Raw genomic sequence first — 25,915 nt, forward strand, 5'->3', positions numbered from 1 at the left:
ACTTAGAATATATAGTATAATGAGTCTTCGGAGAGAAGTCCACTGTAAAGTATTTTCAAATTTGAGACAAAAATTATATAGGAAAAAAAATGAAGAAAATAGTTTTTAACGTGAATTGGTAAAGATACAATGAAAAGTGTAACCAAAGCACTATAAAAACGTCTGAATATTTGGATATTTATTTTATATATTTGATTCAAAAAATATTATATATTTGGAAGGTAAATATTATTTTATTTTATTTTATTAATTTGGACTGTAAATCTTATTTTATTCTAAACATAATATAATCTCTCTTATTTTATTTTATTTTCCAAGAAAATAATTGTTGAGACAGGTGCACGTATAAGGGCAACATTATTAAGAATATCTTAGCCTCCTAATATATCCTCAACAAATGTTGGTCTAAGCTTTAGCAGTGAAAGAAAACAATAGAACAGTGAGAGAGTGTGTTAAGAGTACAACAACAAACAACAAGCAAGTGAAGCAAAAACGTGATGTTTGGTCTGAATTACTCTGGATCCTCCCACGGTCCATTGTCTTGTCTCTTTTCTCCCCAAAAAGTGAAAACTAAAGTTCATTGAGAAGAAGACTATATGGCATGTTTTAGAATATTTCCAATCCATTTCTCCACTTTTTTCAAAATAAAGAGAGTAACTTCAGTTGGGTTATTCTTAAAGCTATCACTTTGGCTCAATTGGGTTTTCCTTAAAGTTGTCAAAATGGTTGTCCACGTCTATTTCCAACATTAACTATCTTGATTATAGATTAATACTGATATATCCATTAACGATAATATCTAAATAGGCTGCCCAAAGCCGTCTACTGAAAACATATTTTATAAATTGTAATATATATATATATATATATATATATATATATTAAATAAATTAATAAATAAAAATGAGTTATAAACTTATAATGATTCCTAAAAACGATGTTGACATAGATTTCAAGTTCTATGGACCGTCCAATGTCCATATACATATTGTCCATCTCGTTTCGTCTATAAGCAAAGTTGGACATAAACCATTTAAACCCACTTTATATATTGGGTTGTCCATGATCGATTTATATTATATTGGAGATGGGCTGACCATGGATAATCCGCCTATTTTGCCAGCTATAGTTTTTATACCTTATTCTATATTAGAGTTAAAAAAATATATCGTTTTTCATTTTTAATATATATATTACTAGAAATGCAAAATCTTCAATTACAGGGGCGGATCCATGCCTAGAGTAGGTGGGGCAAGTGCCACACACTGATTAATATAAATCATTCGTCAAGCTTTATTACCATTATAAGTTTCCAACATTTTTTGTTTGAAATAATCTATTGTGCCCCATCCAATCAAAGTTCAAAGCTCAGTGAATGCATTTTTTCCTTTTATTTTTCTAAAGTTTTTTTCTTTAATCAGTTTTATTTTCTTATTTTTCTGTTAGTATTATATTTCCATTATAAAAGTTATAATTCCTTATACATTCTGCTCTCAAAATTATATTTTATTTAAGATTTATATTTTTGTTTTCAATACTTAGATTAAATTAACACTTATAATGAATAAATATTTTTATAAAAATAGAATTACTATTTGCAATATACAATTTTATGTTACTATTAGTCAAAACTTAATATCATTTATAGTAAATTATCTATCTATAGTTTCAGTTAAAAAAAGTATTTTAAAATCAAGTATAAAATTATAATTATGAATGTTTAAAAAAAACGTTAATATATTAATAAATTGTGCCACATATTAAATTGTGTACTAGATCCGCCTCTGTCTTCAAATGAGTTAGAAATAGTTGGAATAACCTTTCTCTTTGAATTTTATATTGTTATACAGTTATAATCTTTGGCGATATGAAAGCTCAATCATCTTGGTCTACATCATCTTGTTATCAAATATCTATTTCCGTAAAATCTTGCTATCCACCTATGCAATGAACATATTATTAGAAAGCATTTTCCAAGTTACTTACAATTCAATAATTTTTTTAAAAAATCATTTACTCTAAAATTTAAGAATCTATTCACTGAAGCATATATATATATATTTTTAACTGAAACCTTTGTTTAAAGCAAAAATTTTGGATGAAATACATATTCTTTATTTTTTAAGAAAAAATGCTTGGTATATAAAATTTTAAAAAATTGGTAGAAATCTAACTAAATTTGAATTGATACATACATTATGGCTTTCTGAATTCCCTAATTAACAATGTCTTCAAGAAAATAAATTTAATAATCAAATCATTTACAAGATATTACATAGCTTTTTAAAGGAAGGTTTTTAGTTTATGAGTACGTTTGAAAACAAACTTATTAAATGATTGTTGCATAGATTTTTTGAAACAGGTTCTTATCAAATGATCGTTTTATCCTCTTAAAAATGAGAGATATACTTTATACTAGGATATGTTAGTGCTTAAGCGGACTCAAGATTTTTTTTTGGAAAAGGGCCATTTCATACATGTACAATTTAAAAAATGTCGATTTCTACCTGTATAAAGATGTAGTGCAAATTTATACCCAAACTCAAACAAAATTCAAATTTCATACCCAATTAGTACAAATAGTGCCAATTTCATATTCTACATTAACAAATGTTGACTCATATTCCACGTGTCATATTAAGATGATGACTCAGACGACACGTGCCAAATGACTCTTAACGTGAGAGTGAAGTGGTATTATGAACGGCAAACGATGTCGTTTTAATACCGTGATTTTAATTTTGCCATAAAATGAGTCACAAGAAATGATTACAATTATGATTTTTAAAATTAAAATTTTAAAATTAAAATTTTAAAATTAAAATTAAAATTACGATTTTTAAGTGTATTACATTTAAAATTACAATTAAAATTTATAATTAAAAATCTAAAATATAAAACTATAATTTTTATTTACTAAATTTATAAATACAATTGTAATGATAAAAAATTCTCAACATAAAAGCTTTAAAACTAAAATTAAAAATATAACACCCCAATATCAGGAATTTGGTGTTAGAAGCGAGGAGGTTTTCAATTTTTTTTTTGCCATATGTATCACCAAAGTACACTTATCTTTCAAAGAATCATCTCGGGATGGTTGATATGAAAAGATAAGTGCACTCTAGTGATATAGATGACCAAAACAGTTTTTTAAACCTCTTTGTATACACCACAATATTTATGATATTGGGGTTTTTACATTTTTAAGTCTTTAATTTTTATTGTAATTATAATCGCTACAATTTTATTTATAAATATAGTAAAATCAAGAAATATAATTTTGAATTTAAGATTTTAAATTTAAATTGTAACTACAAATGTATACAGTTAAAAATTGTAATTGTAATTGTTAATTTTTAATTTTTAAATTTAAAATTTAAATTTATAATTGTAATAATTTCTAGTTTCTCATTTAAAAAAAATTACGTTATTAAAAACGACTTCGTTTGCCGTTCACAATGCCACCTCACTCTCACGTTATGAGTCATCTGACACGTGTCATCTGAGTCAGCATCTTAATGTGACATGTGCCATATGAATCAGCATCTGTTAATGTGGATGAAATTGTCACTATTTGTACTAATTGGGTATAAATTCGCACTGCATCTTTGTATAGGTAGAAATTGACACTTTTATAAATTGTACATGTATAAAATGGCTCTTTACCCGATTTTTGTTACCCAGATCAAGCATAACTAGTTTGTTTCTTTTTTGATGGACTAAATGAATTTTTTCTCATAACATTGATTTCTTTTTTGAAATTTGCAACTACTTTGCACTTAGGTCCCTCAACTATTTTGCATAATAGGAAAATAGCCAAAATCAACGTTAACTATTCTAGCAACCTTTATATATCCAGACAACAACTCTAGGAAAAAACCGACCGAAACCCTCAAATAATTCAAATCTCATACATGAACTATATTAAATTAGCCAAAACCAACATAACCCGAAACTACTTTACCTAACCGTTTAACGACGGTGAGTCAACCGTGGCAAATGACAGGACATCGGAAGAGCATAAACGACGTTGTTTTGTGTGTTTTCGATTTTGTTAACAAAACGACGTCGTTTTACAATTGGGGCAAAAAAAAAAAAACTTAGGGTTCTATTTGATGTGGACATTGTACATACACTTTTTAAAAGAATCGATTAAGTAATATACATCTGTCTTATAAAATTCAAATTGTAACATGTGTGGAAAAAATTGTATTTTTTATTATACATATGTTTAATATAATATAATAAATTATAAATAAATAAAATATTACATAAAGAGGAAATGAGAGAAGGAAATTAGAAATTGGACAATGATATTAAATATTATTGGTTAACTGAGAGAGTAATTAAATATTTTTGTTAATTATTTTACAAACATTAAATACGTCAAAGTAATAAATGTGGACTATAGTATTTTTTGCAGAAAAGTCTATAGTAGATACTAGTGCTTCTATTTTTACATAATACAAATTTAGTAGGACTTAAAAGTGTATTAATTCAAAAATATTAGTTTTGGAATGTCACTAAACATTAACTATTTTGCGACACACCTTCTTATAACACATGTTGTGACTAAACTTTCCCGACGAGTTTGCTACTCATCTTGCGACTAACTTGCGACTAAATGTTTCTCCATTGTATTTTGGTTTTGCGACCAACCTTCGATATTTACTAGGCAAAAAGAAAATGAGGTTTTCTTTTTATCGAATCGATTCTGAAAACTCTCAAACTCTCAAACTCCTCTCTAGGGTTTCCTCATCTCTTCTTTCTCGATCTTGGTTCAACTCATCCTTCTCTTCAATTCCATTTTCATCATCTCATCTAAATCTCTTCTTGTCTTTCTATAATGGCTGGAAAGGGGAAATTAACTAGAGTCCATGGTAGGAGAACATCCAAAGGTGAAAAGCAAAGAAGGGGTCAACCTCATCCTCATGTTCATCATCAGCCACAGTTGCTAGAATCTCGACGAAAGCCTTATGTTCAGAATCTCAAGAAACAACAAAACCCTAGTGATGACCAAGCACAACATCAAGACTTCCAACAGCTTTTAGCTCTTCCTGTCCGAGAGCATCTAACAATCTTGAGTCAGCATCGTATTCCAGGGAAAGAAACATTATGGTAAACTACTCATTATGTTTTTTGAGTTTGAGGACTAATATTACAATAATAGATAATACTAATTGTTTGAAATTTAATTTTGTCTCCATTTTCTTCTTAATATGTATGAATTTGATTTTGAGTTTGCATTGTGTTTAAGCTAAATTGTCACTTTGTTTAAGCTAAATCGTCACTGTGTTTGAGAGTATGAGCAACATTGTGTTTAATGGCTGCCAACATTTGTGTTCATACCAAGTGCTTGCTTAATGTACTTTATGTTCTTGCTCTTATAGCCTTACATTCTTCTATGGATGCAATAGGTTTGGTCGTGACAAAGAACAATTGTCTCGAGTTATTGTTGAAATATTCCAGAGTAAGTTTGATGGTCCTTACTTTAGTTGGGAGGTGACTCCTATAAAAATTCAAGAGAGATACTTCAGAACATTTGCGGTAAGTAGTTTTTATGATTTAGCTTTGAATGTTTAATAGTTACTCTTTAATTGAATTTTAGTATATGAGTTATTATATACTTAACACTTTTTTATTTGTGTAGCGGAAGTACAATTGGGATAACGGGATAACAGAGCTTGTGAAAGATGGATTCTTGAAGATTGCCAAGAAACAGATGAAAAAGATCGCGAGTCAAGCTAAGAAGAGTGGTCAAAAGCCTGAATGGATTAGAGATACCCTTTGGCGAGAGATGTCGGTTCATTGGAATACTTTGGATGATATGGAAAGGAGCTCAAATGAATCACAATCTCAAAACTTCGATAATGGCGGCCTTGGAGTCCACAAACACTTTGGTGAGACTTATGAGAAGAACATGGAAAAGAGAATGTCTCAAATAGATGATGATGATGCAGAATCTTCCGCAACTTCAACTCAACAATCTACTCATCGAACACTTCGAACACGTCGAACACTCACCATTGAAGAACAGAATGAGATATTTCTTAAGGTATATATCTATCTTCTATTTAACTATTTGTTTTGTTGAGCATAGAATTATTGTTGGTAGTTGAGCATGATTAATAGTTTAATTATGTTGTTGGCCTCTTCATTGTCTTGTTTGGTTTAATTTGGTTCCATTATATGTTTCTCTTTTGTGTCTTAATGAGCATGATTGATACTTTATTTGTCTTACTTTTGCTGATCATGACTAATACTTGAACTATGGTTCTGGCATCTTCATTGTTTTGTTTGGTTCTGGCATCTTTTGTTTAAGTGACTTTGTTTCTGTTGCTGTTTAAGTGTTGATATAGATGAGAAGGGGAACTATTTTGCCATTGGATCACAAGTGGAAACACTTAACAAAGGTAAAAGAAAGGCAAACTATGCGAGTGATGATTCTTCATCGATTCTAAAGCATCATCATGATCAACTGCGTCGTAATATGGCTGAACTTGATGCTGAGAAAGCTCGACTTGATGAGCAGCAACGACTTTTTAAGAGTCAGATCGCAAGATTAGAGATGGTATTCGCATACATGAAGGAAACATATCCTGAGTTTGCAGCATTTGTCGCTACTCAACAAACCCGGCAAGCGACTACTACATCAAACATTGAACCAGCTAATGCAACAACGGCTACTCCCCTAACTGCTCCAGGAACTACACTAGAAGCCACTCCAGTGATTGCATCAGCCAATGCACCCTTGTCAAACAAGTCCTCATCTACTTCTCCAGCATCCTAATAACTTATAACTTTCTTTCTAGCTCTTCTTATTTGTGAACTACTTTTGGATTTGTACAATTTTTAATGAACATGAGTATCATCTTTTGATGTTTAAATGATATGGTTGCCTAGTTTAGTAACAACATTTTATTTTTATTAGCATTTCGATTTTTCTTTTAACCGGTATTACAAATTTGGTTGAAAAGAACATCACAGCTAAACAGTTGCAAATTGGTAGCTATTTTGAAACAACTAACAGTTATAATTTTCCGTACATATACAACATTAAAGATATGGTAAATTGGGATATCAGGGTATTTTAAACGAATATAAATATATTAATCTTGAAGTAAAATGTGACTATAACATATATTTGTATTTTTTAGTAAAATCAAGTTTACAACATCTTTAAGCATCATATACAGAATTAGTATAAATTGTATTTCATGAAGTGTAATTGTTAGATATTTAATATATATATTTTTGTACAAGTATATGGTTATATAATTAAAAAATAACATACGCTATTAATAAATTTTTATACTGAAAAATATGTGTGAGTTTGTTTTATGATTAGTAATACTATTTTTTTAATTAATTAACAATATACAAATCTGTAAAATGAAAATGTCATTGTCATTTTCAACAACTTGTATCTACCTATCTAGTAATTACTTGAAAAAACATTTTCGTTATAGATCGAATTGTTAAACTGAAGTTTTATTAACAGTTTAATGTTCAAACAAATGAAGAAAGAAAAAACAAAAGTGTAAAGGTTGATATATAAAAACGGCAAACGAGCTTTTCCCATTTCTTTTTTCTTACTTGCAAAGCAAGTAAAAAAAGCAATCAATAAAAGTCTAAGTCCCCCAGCACAAGTTTTTTTTCAATAACATTATCATACAAACAACAACAATAACAAAAAATCATATTCGTGGCAAATATAGAAACCGCGATTGCGGTTTTTTTTTCAGAGTTGCGGCCAAGACGCAGATCGCTTGATAACTGGTTTCATGAGTTTGTCTTCTTCGAGAGAGATCATACCAATGTGTGAAGGGTCTTCTAGCAACATTTTTGCCACTAAGTAACCTGCGATTGACCAAGTTTGGTATTTCCTAGCTTGTTTTCCGACGTACCTTCCGAGCTTACCGTCGTAATACTCTGGCCAACAGTCTCTGTGAAGACGCGATTCTATGAGATCAACCGCACGTCTTGCGATCTGCGGTCTCCCTGTCTTGATGCACGCTGCTGTTAGCTGCCACAGCAGAACTGCACATTGAGCAGAGAAACAAAAAGGCGGTTAGAATCTCTATTTCGGATTGTACTGACTGACAAAATTGTCACTAGGCAACGGTTATGAAATGTAAAATTGAAATCAAAACCGAACTAGTGAGATATGAAATGCCGTATGCAATCAGTTTGCAGGGAAAGAAAATAGACCTGGCCAAGATCCACCATTGTGGTAGCTCCATCGTGTGTTCTTGGGATCACAGCCAGTGACTATGCGCCACTCGTGGCCCTCGAGGCATGGATAACAAATCTTGAGGGGCATCTCACCTACAAGCTCTGCCCATCGGTGCTCAAGGAGGTCCATAATGGCCATGGACTGATCTGGAGTGGCTAATGAAGAGAGTATGGAAACACAATTGCCGAGTGCGAACCAACGGAAATCCATATGGGCAGGTCCTACGTTTCCAACAAAGTAGCCTCCTCGAAGAGGCATGAAGTCGAAAACCCACTCTGGTATCGAATCTGGCATCACGTTAAACTTGTTCACCGCTGTGTGTGAGTATTCCTCTGTCTTGAACCTTTAAAGAATAACTTGTATTAGCTTTTAGTCAACTTTTGGGGATTTTTATATCATCTAAAGCATATAGGTATACCTGTAAATGTCATTGAGGTTCTGGTGATCGAGCCAGAAGTAACTGCGCATATGGAAGCTCAAGGCGTGAAGTCTCTTAACGATCTTCTCAATGCACTCTCTGCCATCTCCATCAGGTTTTAACATAGACAAGGCAGATCTCAGAGCCATGAAGAACAATGCTTGGATCTCAATTGGATAACCATAAACACCCTTCAAAATTCAAAACCAGACAACAACAAATCAATTTTGATAAACCAATCACAGATATTTAAATACGTCTAAAATTCATCAAAGATGTCCTTAATTACCATTCTCCTATCAATCATGGAGCATCCATCAGCACAAAGTAGCGTGGGAAACGTGTCAAACCCTTCAGCTAAACACAAAGACAAGATCAACTTCATTCCCTTTTGACACTCTGGTGTCTCCGAAAGAGTCAAATCTCCAGTAGATTTAGTATAAGCACGGAGAAGGATAATCCACCAAAACCCCGAATCTACAGGAGCCACACGTCCAATAGCACTTTCACCAAAATCCGCAACAATGTTATCCGTCTCTCTAATAGGATCATGAAGCACCTTAAAACTCGCAGGCATCACACCTTCTCCAAGCTTAAACCTATCCACACGTTTCTCCCAACCTTGAAGCTGAAGTGTCTTAAGCAAAAAATGCTTCACTATATCCGGTTCACCATTCATCAGAAACGCAAGCGCACTCGGTACAAAATCCCTCACAAACACCTACAACAAACCAAAACAAAATCACCAATCCATTCCAAGATTAAAAAACCCGATCCAAAAACACCGCGAATTCAAATACCTTACCTGATCATAATTCAAAACCTCATCAGTAGTATTATCAACAGCAGCAAGAGTACCAACAGGTTGACCACGGAAGAACACCATAGACCTTCTTAAAGCCTCCCAAGCTTCAGCCATCATAGGATGAGGCTCAAAAGAGTTTCTAGCAGACGAAAGAGGCGTATCAAGCACCGATCTACCTCTCGGCGAATCGTGCATACCGTCATGTCTACTGTAACCAGTAGATAACTCACTCATAGACCTCTCATCAAAAGATCTCTTCCTCTCAATCTTCAATCTTGGCTTATCCAAAGCTCGAGTCAAATCAAGATCATCCATCTCAGATAAAGAACAGTGTGATCCTACAGCTCTTAATCCACCACCTTCCATATCTCAAAACCTCTCTTAAATCCAAATCAAGATCTAAGAAAAAAAAAAAAAAATTGTTGGAACACGCGAAATAAAACATATCTTAAATTCGTATTTATACATTGCATCTACCATTTTTCATGTATATGCGAATATAAAAAACTATACCTTAAAAAATATTCCAAATCGTATAATGAATAATATAAACAGATCAAGATCCATAACAATAAACACACAGATTCAACTTCAATACAAAGCTTACAGATCTAAAATTTACGAAATCGAAATGATAAAAACAGAAGAGAGAGAGAGAGAACCCTCCGGCGTAGAGTAACTGAAAAAGTCGTCGACGGCGGAGGAGGAGGAGAAGACGACGGAGGAGAAGATGATCTCCGACGAGAAGAGGAGGGGAGATTTATAGGAGACTAGAAGAAGAAGAAGAAAAGAAAAAAAAAAGGTAAGAGTGAAGAAGCTGGTATTTATAATAACGGAGACTGGTGAAAATAAAGATGAGAATTTAAGTTTACCGGTGATAACAGGTCAAAAAGGTAGACTAGTGAAGTCTACGTGGACTAAACGACGACGTTTTGGAGCTGGTATGACCTGATTTGTCTGATTTGGCGTTTGGATTTTTCTACGTGGAAACTTGGTTTATCGGTTTTCCAGTTTTTTTTTTTTTTTTTTTTTTGGAATATAAATTTGACCGATGCACCAAACTTTTTAGTGTTAGGTGGAGAGTACATTTACTAGGTATTGATAAATATTATTATTGTTTACTATTTTATTTTTTTAAAAAGAAATGTGAAATTATTTGACAGCTTCTAAAAATGTATAATTTATGTCTCCAAGTTGTTAGGGTTTATTCGAGGTAGTCCCAAGTTTCGATGTGTAATTAGAGTATATTTTACTTCTTTCTCTAATTTATAAAATTTTGGTCCATTAAATATGTTTAGTTAATTGTATTTTTGGCTAAAACATTTAATAATGGGGTTTGTTTAATTATTTGTAATTTTTTAAGGTAAAACATTTAATAATGGGATTTGTTTAGTCATGCGCATTCGGTTTGGTATCGGTTCAGTACTTTTGGTATTTTTGGATTTTAAGTTTTTTATCCATTTGATCTTGTAGAATTTCGATTTAGGTTCTTCTCTTGTGGGTTGGGTTTTTGTTTGATTTTAGATTTCCAAAGTAATTTTTATTTTTTATTTTTACTTTAGGAGTGTAGTTTGGATATTTTTGGTTACTTACTATTTCAAAAATCATTATCGTATAAATTATATTGAACTTTAGTTATTTTTATTTTAATGTATTTTTCTTCCGGTTTGGAATCATTAAATAAATTTTGGACATTTTCAAGGTTTTTAGTTGAGTTTGATTATTCAGGTAGTTTTTGGTTATATAAATATTTTTTATTATTCAGTATAAAATAATTAACATATTGTAAGTACATAATAATATTACGGAGGTTGAGAAAAAAAAATTATAATCTTAGATATCCATTCAGTTTTTGATTATATATAATTTGGTTTCAGTTATCGATTTAAGTATTCATTCGATTAACCCATTAAATTTTAGTTCGGTTTCGATTCTTTCCAATTGGATATTTTGGACTGATTTTTTTTTGTCTAAGACTAAATATTTTGTTCATGGAAAATGGTATATTTTGGTTTTCTTTTTACAATATGGAAACGTGGACTTTAATATATATTACATAATTGAAGAAATGAAATGATAGGTGGATAAAAATACTAAAAGGCATTGGACCTACATATATATATCCAAACCGGATTTGCTAACTATTTATGGGGAACATATAATTAATGTAGACCAAATATAGAGTCAATAACTACAAAAGTCAATATAAAAAATGAATATTATTACATAAGAATTTCGAGGAAATGGGGTTTTATTTTGTTTTTGGTTAATTTTTTATTGGTGCTGTACAGTAATGGGATAGACATGTCTACGTGGATCCATCATTTGATATTATCTTTTATCTTAAGGGAACAATGAAATTGTTTTAAATTCAACTAGAAATTTATGCAACTAGAATATTTTTTTTAAATTCATCTTAATAGTTACAAATAATTATTGTTTATTTTTTGGTTTAACCAAAAGTTTATTAATAATTTACACAAAAATACTAGCCACAAAGCCCACAACATTTTATTTTGCAACATCAATAAAAGTCATATTGTGGTATTTTCTTGATTCTCTTTCTGAGTTTGATCTAATTTCGTATAATTTGACTTAATTATTTTGTTTATCGATGAAAATTTGAGTTCTGATACTTTTCACGATTATAAAATTACCACATTGGATTTTAGTAATCGCAAAACCCATGGCATGGCGATTTTGGTAATAGAATTATTAATTTCGATCTTTTTCATATATACACTCCATGTATATAAAACAAGACTCTTTGTAAAAAAACAAAAATCAAAAAAAATAAATAAATAAATAAAGATTTAAGAACGTGTTATGATTTTTTTTTGTGATATATGATTGGCTAAACACCTACCATTAGTGGGGAATTTAATATATATTATAAGATAGTTATAACTTAGGGATAACATAATGTGGAATAGATTATTTGATTAGCTATCTTGTAGTGGGAAAATTATATAAATTATAAGGTGGTTAGGATTTTAGGTTAACATATCGTGGAAGAAAAGCTATCAAAAATGCAAAATACACGTCGATGAATAAACAAATAGTGTTTAAGCTGTTTAACCATATGTTCCTCGTGTGTTTCTTTTTCTTATTGACAAAAAATATATATTCATAGAATATATTATTTGACATATGACATTTGCCAGATAATAAAAAAGAGGAAAAAGTATAAATGACAGATAGTTACTTAATAATTTTGGAATTGAGTTTTTATAAATTTAGGAGAATTAATAATGATGTATGCTATAGTAATACATTAAAAATTTTAGTTAATCCACGTATTATTGACTAGTTTAAAGTTGATAACTTATACAATTGGTATAACAATATATTATAAATCAAACACATGTTGATTTTTATCAATTTCTCTTTCGCTTTCAACTTACAAAAAAAAATTATGTCACCAATATTGTGAATCCAATGGTTTTAATTAAACTCGTTTTGATGAAAAAGACATAAACTTTACTGAAATCTTATTATATAAATCTTGGTTTTCAAAGTCAGCCATTAACAAGATCGTGACACGTGTCAATTATAAACAATAGGATGTTGACACGTGTCGTACTAATTTTGTTAATATTTGGATAAAATAGAAATATTATTAACCCTATCGAAAAAGAAAATATATAAAATAAATATTATAAATATTATAAAGAATTATATATTAAAATTTATAAATAAAATTAAACAAATAACCTAATTTCAGTTATGTCAATTTGGTTTATTAATAAGATAGGGATTTAAAATTTATAATTAACAAGAATATATAGCGGTTTTTGTTTATAGAAGAGGATTAAGGTTTAAACTCTAATTTTACAATTAAATCAGGTTATTTGTTGGTTTGGGTATATAAATGATAAATAAGAATTATGGTTTAACTTTATAAATTAAAATTATGGTTTAAGTTTAACAATTAAACGAGATTATATGTCGAAACTTGGTTTTTAAATTTACTAACTCACGTGATCATGATAAGTGTCAAGTAAAAACATAAGATGTCGCAACATGCTATATCTATTTTTTTTTTAATATTAAGATTCAAATAGAATTCTTAAACATCATTAAAAATAATTATAAAAAAATTAAAGAGAATTTTTGAGAAATACCCCTTTTGGTGTACCCCTTTTCAAAAATACCTCATTTATCTATCCATTTTCAAAAATATCCATGTTTAAATATGAAAAATTATAAAGTTTTATATGGTTTATAAGGTACTTCTATATAATAACTACTACTTGGAAATTTGATACAAATATTTTATAATGTTTTAAATCGTTTTTACAAGTTTTATACGGTTTTAAGTGGTTTTTAAAAGGGTTTATAAGGTTTTTAAAAGGTATTTATAAGTTATTTTACGCTATTTATCAAAGATATATATAAATTTTAAACATATATAAAGGTAATTTGTCTGTATATTTATAAGTTTACACACATATTTGGATAAATTTCAACATTTAAAGTGGTTTTTTTATAAAGTTTGAAATAGGGGTATTTTTAAAAAGTTGTATGGAAAAAGGGTATTTTTGATAATTAAAAAGTAAAAAAATTGATATTTATAAAAAAAACAATGTGTAAGCTTATATATTTAGACACAAATTATCTTCCTATGTGTGTAAATTTAAATATCATATAAATACCTTCTAAAAACCTTTTAAAAATTATTTAAAAAACATATAAAAACTTTGTAAACCTTATAAAAACCTTATAAAATTCTTATAAATGCCGTTTAGAACCTTTTTAAAACTTTATCAATATTTGTATTGAGTCTCCCAATAGTAATGATGATCTATATGTATCTTATAAACTATATAAAAGTTTATAATTTTTCATATTTGAAAAGGGATATTTTTAAAATAGATAGAAAATTGGTGTATTTTTTAAAAAGGGTACACCAAAAGGGGTATTTCTCAAAAAAATTCTTTCAACTATTAACCTAATTTTTGGTTTTGCCAGTTTTAGGTTTTACAATTATAAGGGTTATATTTTGAGTTTATAAATCGCATTATTGTTTAGATTTCATAATTAAACGAGATTATTTATCAGTTTGGGTTTACTAAAGAGGATGAGATTTAGGTTTTACAATTAAACAAGGCTATTTATCAGTTTGGGTTCATAAAGGAGAATTAGGATTTACAGTTTACAAATAAATTAGATTTTGAGTTTAACTAAACACATAATTTTATTCATGATTTTTATTTTATAATATGTTATATTTATTTAATTTTTAATTTATGTATGAATGTATTATGCCATTAAGCAATTTCATTGTCTAAAACATAAGGGTGAATAAAATATTTTGGAAAATAATATTTTTAGCTTAAATTAAAGATAACAAAGTTCAATATAAATCATAATATAGTAATTTTAAAATATTTTTGTAAAAAATATGTAGTTTTTTATAATTCGTATTTGAAAGATTTTTTAATGTTTCCCTCAACGATGCTATAATTTATTTTAGAATCTTTATGGTTATTTGCGTTGTTTATATGAATTTATTTACAAATGAATATATTTGTATTTAACATCATATTTTAGATTGATGTTAATTTGAAAGAGCTTTACCATCATATTAAATAATAATTAATTAATTTTCATAGTCTGAGAATGATTTTTTGAAAAATTGAAAGTTAAGAAATAAATTTTTTTACAAAATGGTATAATCATGTTTTAGAGGATAATTGCTAAATTAAGAACTTTTAAAATATTTTAGCAATATTATGAATAATGGTGAATAGCTCCCAAATAGCTCCCAAATGTTTTGGTGATTGTCAATTTGACATTACTAGATTTTTATAATTAACATTTAATAACAAATTTTAAGATATATATATACACGTTTATTTGATAATTCAAACCAAATAAAATCTTTTTCCAAATGAAATTAATTTCTCTTATTTTTCAAAAAAAAATTGGAAATTATTTTTTATAAGTTATAATAAATTTTCATATCAATTTAATTTCAAATAAAGATAACCCGTCCATCGGACGGGTACTAAACTAGTAATGTATATAAAACTCAATGGCTCCCGTCTTAGATACTTATCGAATCAACTAAGAATTACAGTTCTCTTAAAACTCGTTAACTCACTCAAAACTCTAATTTGTTTTTATGCCAATCCTTGTAATTAAATCGAATCAAAATCTAATCTAATTCAAAAATTAATACTTTATCATTTGGTGGTAGCTTCTCTTCCTGTTTTTATTTTCATAATTGAAATCAATATCCAAAAATTGTCTTTGTTAGAAAGCACTAATTAAGTTTACCAAAAAAAAAGAAAGCACTAATTAATGTTTATCGAGCTATAGTAAAAATAACACTTATTAATGTCTTTTTTTTTCTTACAAACTATATTTTAGCAAGCCATAGTAAAACACATGTGTTTTGTTTTACCAACTAAACGGTGGTGGAAGCAATCACTATATTTACTTTTCCCTTTTGGTTTTAGTCAAACTTTTTTCTACTTTCACTATAGGTAAGTTGGTTTTTTCTTTTACAAGATGGGAAAATTTAACAACTTGGCCAAAACGTGTTTCTTGTGATAGGAACCAAGTATGTCGGGTCGTTGCCCTACGACTAATAAGTAGATGTATTATTTTGTTTTTCTTCTTTTTGTCACATTATAGTTTTTGTAATTTTATATCAACATACTGTATACATATATTATATATCCAATGAAATTAATAGTATTTTTTTTTCTTAGAATGAAGCCGTAGTACCCACTATCATATCACGTTTGCCATTGGTCGTTATCTCTTAATATTTTTATCAGCCCATGTGGACTTTTTAATGGAACAAGCCAACTAATTATCATGCAGTTTGCTTTTAATACAGTCGATCTTACGTATATTTGATGATATATCATATTTGTAAAATTTAATCATTTTATGTCCAATATGGTTATTTATACAGATTTTGTGCAAATAAATTCTCCAACTCGTCACAATTTTATCCTTTATTACTAAAAAGTACAAATTAGTTATATTAAGATTATGTTAGATAAAAAGTCACTATAACAAATTTATACAACTAAAAGTTGGACGGTAAAGGAAAAATAAATAAATAACGAGGAATAGAGCCTATGTCGTTACAACTACTTTTGGACGTTAAAGGTAAACGATAGAAATAATGAGGAATAGAGCATATGTCTTTGCGACTACTTCTTGCATTGTTATTGGTGTCACTTAAGATCGGATTAAATATGTGAGTTAAACTAATAAAAATGATTCGATGTAAATGTTTAATGAGGTTGTTGTTGTTAAATCTTACATGCTTGGATATCAAGTTAGGTGTATTTTTGTGCTATTGATTGTTAAAACAGAATTCATGAAAAAAACAAGACTTAAGTAAAAATGCGTAATATATATATTTTCTAAACGTGTTTATGGTTACATTCATTTTTAAAAAAGATTATCGGTAAATTAAAAGGTAAGGAGTTTATAATCTGATAGTAACAAAAAACATATTATGTATATATTATTGTGTATATTATATATAATACTGTCATTTGATTTTACAATAATGCTTATTTTAAGATTTAAAAGATAGAATTGCAAAAACAGTGATTCAAACTTTCAAAGGGTTTATACAGAAAACTTTTATTATAATATTCAAATATTAGAAACAAGTTGGTACATGTTAACAATCGACCTGTCCATTATAAGACATGATAATTAATCAATTTTTTCCCACCCTAACTAAACTAAAGATAGTTAATTAATAATGTATGTTTTTCACAAAAATAAAACATGTATAAAGATAATAAAATCCGTTAATGATACATATAGAAAAAACAATATTAGTCATGAAACTTGCCGTTATATTTTATATAACTTTAAATGTAAATATGTATATTGGTTGACAAAAAAATATAAGAGTATAATAAAAGTGGCGTGAATCGTGCAAATCAATTTTATAATTACACAATCACGTGTACCTAATCCACCAAGTCCATACATAAACTATTAATCTAATCATCTTATAAGTTAAAGTTTAGTCTTCTTGAGTAGCCATTTTTATGAGAAAATGACCCCAAAACTTGTTTATAATATTTTGTCAAATATAAAATGTAAACTAATGCGTGTCGACTTATCTTCATTGTTTTCCTAAGAACAAATATTATGGTTTTATGATAATGTCTTTGGCGTTTGCGTCTTTGTTTATTCATGCATACGAAACGTAACAATTCGTTTTTTAATATTATACAAAAAGATTTGGCTTATTCGACAAATGATGAGAAAAAAAAACAATACACTATCATTAGAGAAAACTTCACGAAAAGTGAATCTTCACTGTCGAATTAGAAAACACATTTGAGTATAATAGAAAACACATATTTTTTTTTTTAATTGTCAACAAATGGAATAATGGAAATAGCATCTATGTCTTTCAACTCAAATGGGCCTATGAGGCTAGGGCCAAAGTCTAGAACAATAAGAACTATTATCACTATTTTATTTTTTTTTTGGGGTTGGAAGAAGCAAGAAATTCAAGAACACCTTTGAGTAGGGTTTATGTGGATTTTATACAACTCTAGGGTTAAGTTAACTCTCTTTTTTTGTGTATGTAGGCAAGTTATACTAAATTGATCTAGAGCATTCTTATGTATATCTAAACATAAGAACTAATATAACTGAATGAAGAGTGTAATAATCAAGCTTCAAGGTGGTGGAGTTGTAACATAAATGAAGTAAAATCAAGTATATAAATATGATTCTTTCAATTATGTGGTCGAGAATATAGTTGTTTGACGGATCTGCCAAGTTAGAATCATGGCTGCTCTAGGTGAACCTTGGTGACCATGGCTGGTTCAAAGTTTTGGGCTGTCTAAAGTAAAAACATATATGTAAGTAAAAACATATTACATATACAGCTGCACCGTATAGAGTTTCCCAAATTTTGATGCCTTAATAAGATAATAAATTTGTGATGCCTAAAACTTTTGCTTGTTGGGCTTTAGCTTCCAGCCTCCGAGCCATCCCTGTTGGTGAATGCGAAATCTCCGCTCTTTCCACAGCTCATTAACAATAGTTTGGAGAAGTAACTAGCTTGCAAATGCTTTTTGTTGTGTGATACTCGTTCAACCCAAATGACTATATACAAAAGTCATGTGTGGATATTGAGAGATGAGTGAGTGAAGGAGGCTGACCAAATCTCTAGAGAAAATCAACACTAAACAACTAAATGAACTCAAAGCAAGAAGACATGTTTTAGAATCCCTTGACTAAACCACAAAGCTTTGTGCCAAGGAAATGCTAGTAATGAAGGATGAGGAGAACACCAAGTGAGTGAAGATGAGATTAAAGGATCGGACATCACATTTTTTGTGTTCCAAAAAAAAGTCACACTCGTTTCTATTTTATAATCAAACACAAAACTTATTACAACACTTGAAAACATAACGTGGACTCGAAGCTTCACTTGTCTAAGTAATTTTCTGTTTCGGAATCAAGTTATATCTTTACATATGTGTTTCCTTTAAACTTTGATATAGATATGGAATATAGTATAAACACAATATGGTCGATATCGTGTATTCGATATGCCATATATAAGATATATAGTATGTATGATAAGATATTCTATATATAAGGAAACCAAAAGAATCTCAGAAATCTTTACAAAGGAAAATAAAATTTCATAGTTCTTTATATATTAATTTGATATAGAAAATTTTCTAAACATTTCTTCCCCAATCTTTGTGATCTAGATCGATAGAACAAGAACAATTTTTTTTCTTAAGGTTCCTCAAGAAACAAGAACAATAACAAAACGATTTTGATCTAGATCGATGGAATCATCTTCCAATCACATGGTATGCCTTCACTCATTATAGATTATAAAGTTAATTAGTGCATATATTGTATGATTTATAAGTTTGTATGAATCTTAATTATGTGTTTAAACGCAGACATGTCTCTTGAAGATAGAATCTCCTATGCCTGGATGGAAAAAATCTTTGGAAAATTTACTCAAGACCATTAAGGGTTTCATAATCTTCTTTTATCACTTTTCTCATCTAATTATCTTTAATTCTATCATTCACTTTGTTGCTATATTGAACCAATCGTTATTGTAACCAGTTTGTTAATATTGGACACTTTTATATATTACATACTTCCACAAAGTGTTTAATGTAAAATGCAATAATATATCTTCATAATTCTACTCTTTTTGTTTTGATTTATAGATGTGAGTTTCATGATCGACAAGCGAAGCAAAACGGTATATATATCCGGGAAATTCAACCCACAAATAGTAGTTGAAAAGATTACAAAAGCAGGCAATAATGCTGTTATAGTATGGAGCAAATGCGAACCGGACAAGCAGCCGGAAAATCGAAAAGACCGTTATATGGAACAATGTTATGCGCCCCGCGGATACATGAATCCTTCTCTTGGTTACTCAAATTATCCTCCGCCTGGTTATTGGATGAATCAACCTCAACCATACATTCACAATTTTGCTCCTCCACCACCATATGTGCAGCAGTTCCATCCGCAACCACCAGCACCGCCACCGTACGAGTTTCACCAGAGTGAACCGGTGCCTAAGAGTTTTCCGCCTACGCCACCACCGCCAAAGAACTTTACCATGGGAGATTTACAACCTTTCGGATGCATAGTCATGTGAAAAAACTTATGAATATTTATGAGTAGTAGTAGAGGCTTAGTTACACAATGTGTTACATTTTCTAATTTAATCTTTGTTCGTTAATCTCTAACTATATATTTTGTTCGAAACACTACAACAAGTTCAATAAATTAATAAGCAAGCTCCAAATATATGTAAAACATATGATCAAACTTTGTTTTGGTCGGCGACCAACTTTAACTTCAATTAATAAGCGGTTTGTGTACATTCAAGTTAAGTTTTTTTTTTTTTTTTTTTTTTGAAATGGTTTAACTTTACATGGAGAAATATTTATCGACATTTAGTTTAATTTGATCATTGTTTTCAGTAGAAATATGAATATACGCGAAAATATTGTAAAAGTTCATAAAAATTACACACTTACAATATGTGTTTTGACGGACCAACACGTATAATATTGAATTTTTAAAATATCAATCTTAACCAACTATACTATATGATTGTGCGTTTTGTAAACTAACAGTGTACTCTTAGAAAATCATGGAAGCAAAATGAATAATATTTATATTATAAACAGTACAAAATTAAATGTATATGAAATCGAAAACAATATGAACTAAATTAGTATAAAAGATCATTTTAAGAACAACATGTAAAAGTTTGAAAAAAAAATTTGATGTTTTGTTCAACAAATTGATGCCTCTATATAATGAATAGGGAGTGTTGACTTTTAGTTTTTTAGTAAATAAATCTTCTAGTGAAATCCTTTTTTTTAGATTGCAGAGAAATTTAAAAGTGAATTTTGGATTAAATTGAACAATTTGAAAATTTTGAAAGCTGTCTTATTTCAGGGACTTTTAACTAATTTAAAACTTTGTAAGCGTAATCTGAAAATATATAAACATCCAGGGACTATAATAAAAACTCAAGAAAAATGGGGTTTTACTCGTGTTCATCATTTCCAAAAACGGAGGAATCGTTTTTGGCAATTAGAATCTTCATCTTTCTACCCTAATAACACTTATATATATGCATTTTAAAGCCCCAACTATTTAGAAGCCAATTCTATTGTCATCTTGAGACGTTTTGGTGAGTTTTCGAGACTTTGTTTATAGATTTGCATAACTTATAATCATAATTTTATGATGGTACGGTTTAGGTTGGTGCTTAGTTCTTCCTTCTTCAGTTTTTTTTCTCTCTTCGGAAGTGAGCTTGAAACTCTTTTAACCTTGAATTGTTTTTAACTTGTGTAATCAGAATCGAATCGCGAGCTGACATCAATCTCAAGAACAATAATAAGTAGCAATACATTATGTATCTAGATCGATGGAGTCATCTTCTAATCACATGGTATGTGTTACACTCATATAAATAGTAAGATTAGTGTATATATATACATTATGAACTTATTTGAAAGTGTGTGTAAGATCTTAAGTGTTTAAACGCAGACATGTCTCTTGAAGATAGAATCACCTCTTCGTGGATGGAAAAAATCATTGGAAAAATTACTCAAAACCATTAATGGTTAATTTCATAATCTTTCACTTTTCTTGTTTAATTAACGTTTATTTCTCTTATAAAATGTAAAATTTTCTTTGTTTTGTTTTTAACAGATGTGAGTTTTATGATTGACAAGCGAAGCAAAACGGTATATGTAACTGGAAAAGTTGATCCACAAGTAATACTTGAAAAGATTACAAAAGCAGGCAACAATGTTGTCATAGTATGGAGCAATGATGGACGGAATAAGCAACCGAAAAATCGAAAAGATCATTCGATGGAACAATGTTATGCGTCAGGATATATAAATGTTCCTAATGGTTACTCAAATTATCCTCCACCTGATTATTGGATGCATCAACCATACAATAATGCTACTTTTGCTCTTCCACCACCATATACACGTCAGTTCCATCTGCAACCACCAGCACCGCCACCGTACGAGTTCCACCAGAATGAACCGGTGCCTAAGAGTTTTCCGCCTACGCCACCACCGCCAAAGAACTTTGTCATGGGAGATTTAAAATTGGTAGGATGCATAGTCATGTGAAAACTTACAATGTTGTTGTTTCTTTTGATTCGTTAAGCCCTTAACGCCGTTTTGTATAAAATATGGTTTTTAAAGTTAGGCTTCGAATGGAGAGAGCATTTCGGGCAGAGCATATTAAGCGGTTCAAAAATATCAAGCAGAACAAAAGCAGATCAAGCAAACTATCAGATCAAACACTCCAAATCTCCAGCGTTTTTACTGTTCATAGTGCAGTACAATTTTTCTTTTAAATTTTGATATGTTAGAAGGACAATTATTTTTTAATAATATTTCTTTTTCTGAACTGCACTTTATATATTTTATGTTGAATGGTAAATATACAGGACAGTAGATCTGCTTGGCAGAAAACTGCTTTTTATCTGCTTTTCATTGCTTTCCATTCAAGACCTTAGTCACTAGCATAATCATGATAAGACGACTACTAGATATTTGTTTAACGCTGAAGTGAAACCGCCTAATCCAGTTTTCATGTCAATGATGTATTTAAATTTTTCAGTATTATTATAACATATGATTTATATGTGGATTTTTAGTAGGCATTCCATTTCCAACCTTGTTAATCTAAAAAGTAAAAAACCTTGATCTTTTGAGGTTTAATTATTTAGATTTTCTGAATCTAACTAAATCGAGAACATTGCTTTGATCCTAGTTGAAAATACTACTAAAAAGACAAAAAAAAAATACCAAAATCTTAGTTCTTTTTCCAAAAAATACCACAATAATTTTGTTTTCCAAAAATATCATCAAAATGTCTAATTTTTCAACAGTACAACAAACTTATAAAAACTTCTTTAAAATTTATTTCAAATAAGTAGATTTATTTTTTTGGGTTTGGGTAATGTTAAAATTTAGTTTAGTTTCGTATATTTTTGGAAAAAAAATAATTTAACAATACTTTTAAAAATTAAACGAATAATATTATTTGTGGGAAAATTTTCACTTTGTGATATTAACGAGAATTTTTTTTTAAATTGTTTATTATTAGATTATATTAGATTTTTTATTAACAATTTTTTCAAGTGAAAAAACCTAAGTTGTTGGATAGTAACAATTAACAAAAGGTTTATGTTTTATTAAATCTTTTTTATAATTCCAAAGAAAATAAATCGAAACTGGAATTTAATCAGATTCTTCTAAAACAAAACATAAGACTTCTCCTCAGAAACTAGTTTAGTTCTGTTGTTGTAGTATCATCATCATCAGAAGCTTTTTTAAGTTTGGTCTGAAATCGAAATCGAGATCGAGATGCGTTCGTTAAAGTTGTTGCTTTGTTGGATCTCGTTCCTAACTCTATCAATCTCACTCTCTGCTTCTTCGGATGATGAATTCACCATCGACGGAACAGTACTAGAACTCACCGATTCAAATTTTGACTCGGCGATTTCATCTTTCGATTGTATCTTTGTTGATTTCTATGCTCCTTGGTGTGGTCACTGCAAACGTCTTAACCCTGAGGTACGATCTGGTTTTTGTATGTTTGTTATCTGAAATTTTAGTTTTGTAAGATCGATTTTGTAGTTGGTTCTGTTCTGTATTGATGCTTTTAGTTTTGGTAACTTATGTTCTGTTTTATTGTTTATCTGTTTTGTAGTTAGATGCAGCTGCTCCAATTCTTGCGAAGTTGAAGAAGCCTATCGTCATTGCTAAGTTGAATGCTGATAAGTATTCTCGTCTCGCACGGAAGCATGAGATTGAGTATGTGTATTACTTCATATGAGTCTTCTTTTTTGAGTTTTGAGTCTGTCCTAGAGTTCTGCAATCTCTTTAGTTAATTGCTTGATCTGGGAGTCTGAAAAGTTTCGATTTTTCGGTTTGTTTTCGCTGATGTACTGCTTTAGGTAGGAGAGTACAAAGTTTCGATTTTTAGAGTTCTTGTTACTGATCTACTGCTTCAGTCAGGAGTCTACAAAGTTTCAATTTTTAGAGTTCTTGTTATTGATCTATTGCTTTAGTCAGGAGTCTCTACAAAGTTTCGATTTTTCAGTTTATTTTTGCTTTAGTTAGGAGTCTGGAAAGTTTCAGTTTTTAGAGTTCTTGTTACTGATCTATTGCTTTAGTCAGGAGTATACAAAGTTTCAATTTTTAGAGTTCTTGTTACTGATTTATTGCTTTAGTCAAGAGTATACGAAGTTTCAGTTTTTAGAGTTCTTGTTACTGATCTATTCTCGTCTCGCACAGAAGCTTGAGATGAGCATGTGTATTATACTTCATATGAGTCTTGTTTTTTGAGATTTGAGTCTGTCTTAGAGTTCTACAATCTCTTTAGCAAATTGCTTTGGTTCGGGAGGTTAAAAAGTTTCAATTTTTCAGTTTAGTTTTGCTGATGTATTGCTTTAATTAGGAGTCTACAAAGTTTTGATTTTTTAGAGTTATTGGTTACTGATCTATTGCTTTGATCAGGAGTCGAAAAGTTTCAATTTTGATGTTTTAAGTGTTCTTTAGCGCTTACTTGGCTGATCTGCCTTTCTTTTTGTGCAGTGCATTCCCGACTCTCATGCTCTATAACCATGGAGTTCCAATGGAGTACTATGGACCAAGGAAAGCAGATTTGCTCGTCCGGTACTTGAAAAAGTTTGTTGCTCCAGATGTTGCAGTTCTTGAGTCAGACTCAGCTGTCAAGGAATTTGTTGAAGATGCTGGGACTTTCTTCCCTGTATTTATCGGTTTTGGTTTGAATGAATCGTTGATATCAGGATTAGGTGGTAAGTATAAGAAGAAGGCATGGTTTGCTGTTGCAAAAGATGCTTCAGAAGATGTAATGGTTTCTTATGATTTCGATAAGGCTCCTGCGTTAGTTGCCAAACATCCAACGTATAATGAACATAGCGTCTTCTATGGTCCTTTTGAAGGTTAGTCTTTATTATATCATATACTTATGTGTTCAGTGACCTCATGTTTCCTAGTAAACTTGACAGGCTTCACTGTATAATTTTGGTTTGCAGATGGATTCTTGGAGGAGTTTGTGAAACAAAGTTTCCTTCCTTTGATTCTACCAATTAACCAGGACACTTTGAAGATGCTCAAGGACGATGAGAGAAAGATTGTCTTGACAATTGTGGAAGATGAAACTCATGAAAGCTTAGGGAAACTGACCAAAGCACTGAGAGCAGCTGCACATGCGAACCGTGACCTTGTTTTTGGATATGTCGGTGTGGAGCAGTTTGAAGAGTTTGCAGACTCGTTTCATGCAGACAAGAAGACAAATCTGCCTAAGATTGTTGTATGGGACGGGGATGAGGAGTATGATCAGGTAACAAATTTGGTTTTAGCAGTAGAATGACAAGTTGGTTGGACTGTTTTACTCGCATCAAACGCTCTGTAGTAACATATGATATGCAGGTGACCGGCATAGAGACCATTAGCCAAGAGGAAGATCATTTAACTCAAGTGTCTCGGTTTCTTGAGGGATATAGAGAAGGAAGAACAGAGAGGAAGAAAATCAAAGGACCTTCGTTGATGGGATTTATCAACTCAATGATCGGTATTAGGTCAGTGTACGTCATTGTGTTCTTTGTTGCCATCATTATGATGCTACGGAGCCTTGGTCAAGTGGACGAGCCTGATAGGGTCAGGACCACCACAGCAGAAAGAGTTGATCAGACCACTAGTGTCCCTGAAGGTGAAACCAGTGAGCATATGGCTAGTGACAAAAAAGAGGACTAGTCTTTTTGTTTTGCTTTCTGAGTTATGTTTCACACTTATTTCTTTTTAGTTCATGAATCATTTTGGCTCTCTAATTCCCATATGCATTATACCAATCAAGCAGTATCTACATAACTACACACAGGTAGAAA

At 30.1% G+C, this 25,915-nt stretch overlaps 5 protein-coding genes across 5 annotated transcripts; 4 read left to right on the top strand and 1 right to left on the bottom strand.

Moving 5' to 3' along the window:
- Positions 1 to 4,592: 4,592 nt before the first annotated feature.
- Positions 4,593 to 6,930, top strand: LOC111832615. The gene is made up of 4 exons (XM_023790043.1): positions 4,593 to 5,121; positions 5,421 to 5,550; positions 5,654 to 6,058; positions 6,350 to 6,930. Exons 1-4 carry the CDS (start codon positions 4,850 to 4,852, stop codon positions 6,791 to 6,793), a joined length of 1,251 nt encoding a protein of 416 aa, XP_023645811.1. The 5' UTR covers positions 4,593 to 4,849; the 3' UTR covers positions 6,794 to 6,930.
- Positions 6,931 to 7,478: 548 nt separating this feature from the next.
- On the bottom strand, positions 7,479 to 10,250 carry LOC17898111 (alkaline/neutral invertase CINV1). Its single transcript, XM_006304657.2, has 6 exons — positions 10,125 to 10,250; positions 9,463 to 9,861; positions 8,947 to 9,378; positions 8,658 to 8,848; positions 8,215 to 8,582; positions 7,479 to 8,043 (listed from the first exon to the last, which is right to left on the bottom strand). The coding sequence occupies exons 2-6, from the start codon at positions 9,826 to 9,828 to the stop codon at positions 7,745 to 7,747; spliced, it is 1,656 nt and encodes a 551-aa protein (XP_006304719.1). The 5' UTR covers positions 9,829 to 9,861; positions 10,125 to 10,250; the 3' UTR covers positions 7,479 to 7,744.
- A 9,018-nt stretch (positions 10,251 to 19,268) lies between these two features.
- On the top strand, positions 19,269 to 20,110 carry LOC17900727 (protein PYRICULARIA ORYZAE RESISTANCE 21). The gene is made up of 3 exons (XM_023788665.1): positions 19,269 to 19,292; positions 19,389 to 19,464; positions 19,668 to 20,110. The coding sequence occupies exons 1-3, from the start codon at positions 19,269 to 19,271 to the stop codon at positions 20,108 to 20,110; spliced, it is 543 nt and encodes a 180-aa protein (XP_023644433.1).
- A 1,287-nt stretch (positions 20,111 to 21,397) lies between these two features.
- On the top strand, positions 21,398 to 22,121 carry LOC17897119. The gene is made up of 3 exons (XM_006304486.2): positions 21,398 to 21,421; positions 21,520 to 21,595; positions 21,685 to 22,121. Exons 1-3 carry the CDS (start codon positions 21,398 to 21,400, stop codon positions 22,119 to 22,121), a joined length of 537 nt encoding a protein of 178 aa, XP_006304548.2.
- A 1,156-nt stretch (positions 22,122 to 23,277) lies between these two features.
- On the top strand, positions 23,278 to 25,883 carry LOC17897956 (protein disulfide-isomerase 5-2). The gene is made up of 5 exons (XM_006307491.2): positions 23,278 to 23,576; positions 23,713 to 23,816; positions 24,600 to 24,970; positions 25,064 to 25,371; positions 25,461 to 25,883. The coding sequence occupies exons 1-5, from the start codon at positions 23,367 to 23,369 to the stop codon at positions 25,782 to 25,784; spliced, it is 1,317 nt and encodes a 438-aa protein (XP_006307553.1). The 5' UTR covers positions 23,278 to 23,366; the 3' UTR covers positions 25,785 to 25,883.
- Positions 25,884 to 25,915: the final 32 nt, after the last annotated feature.

Source organism: Capsella rubella, unplaced genomic scaffold, assembly GCF_000375325.1.
Source record: "Capsella rubella cultivar Monte Gargano unplaced genomic scaffold, Caprub1_0 scaffold_1, whole genome shotgun sequence".
NCBI classification, from domain to species: Eukaryota; Viridiplantae; Streptophyta; class Magnoliopsida; order Brassicales; family Brassicaceae; genus Capsella; species Capsella rubella.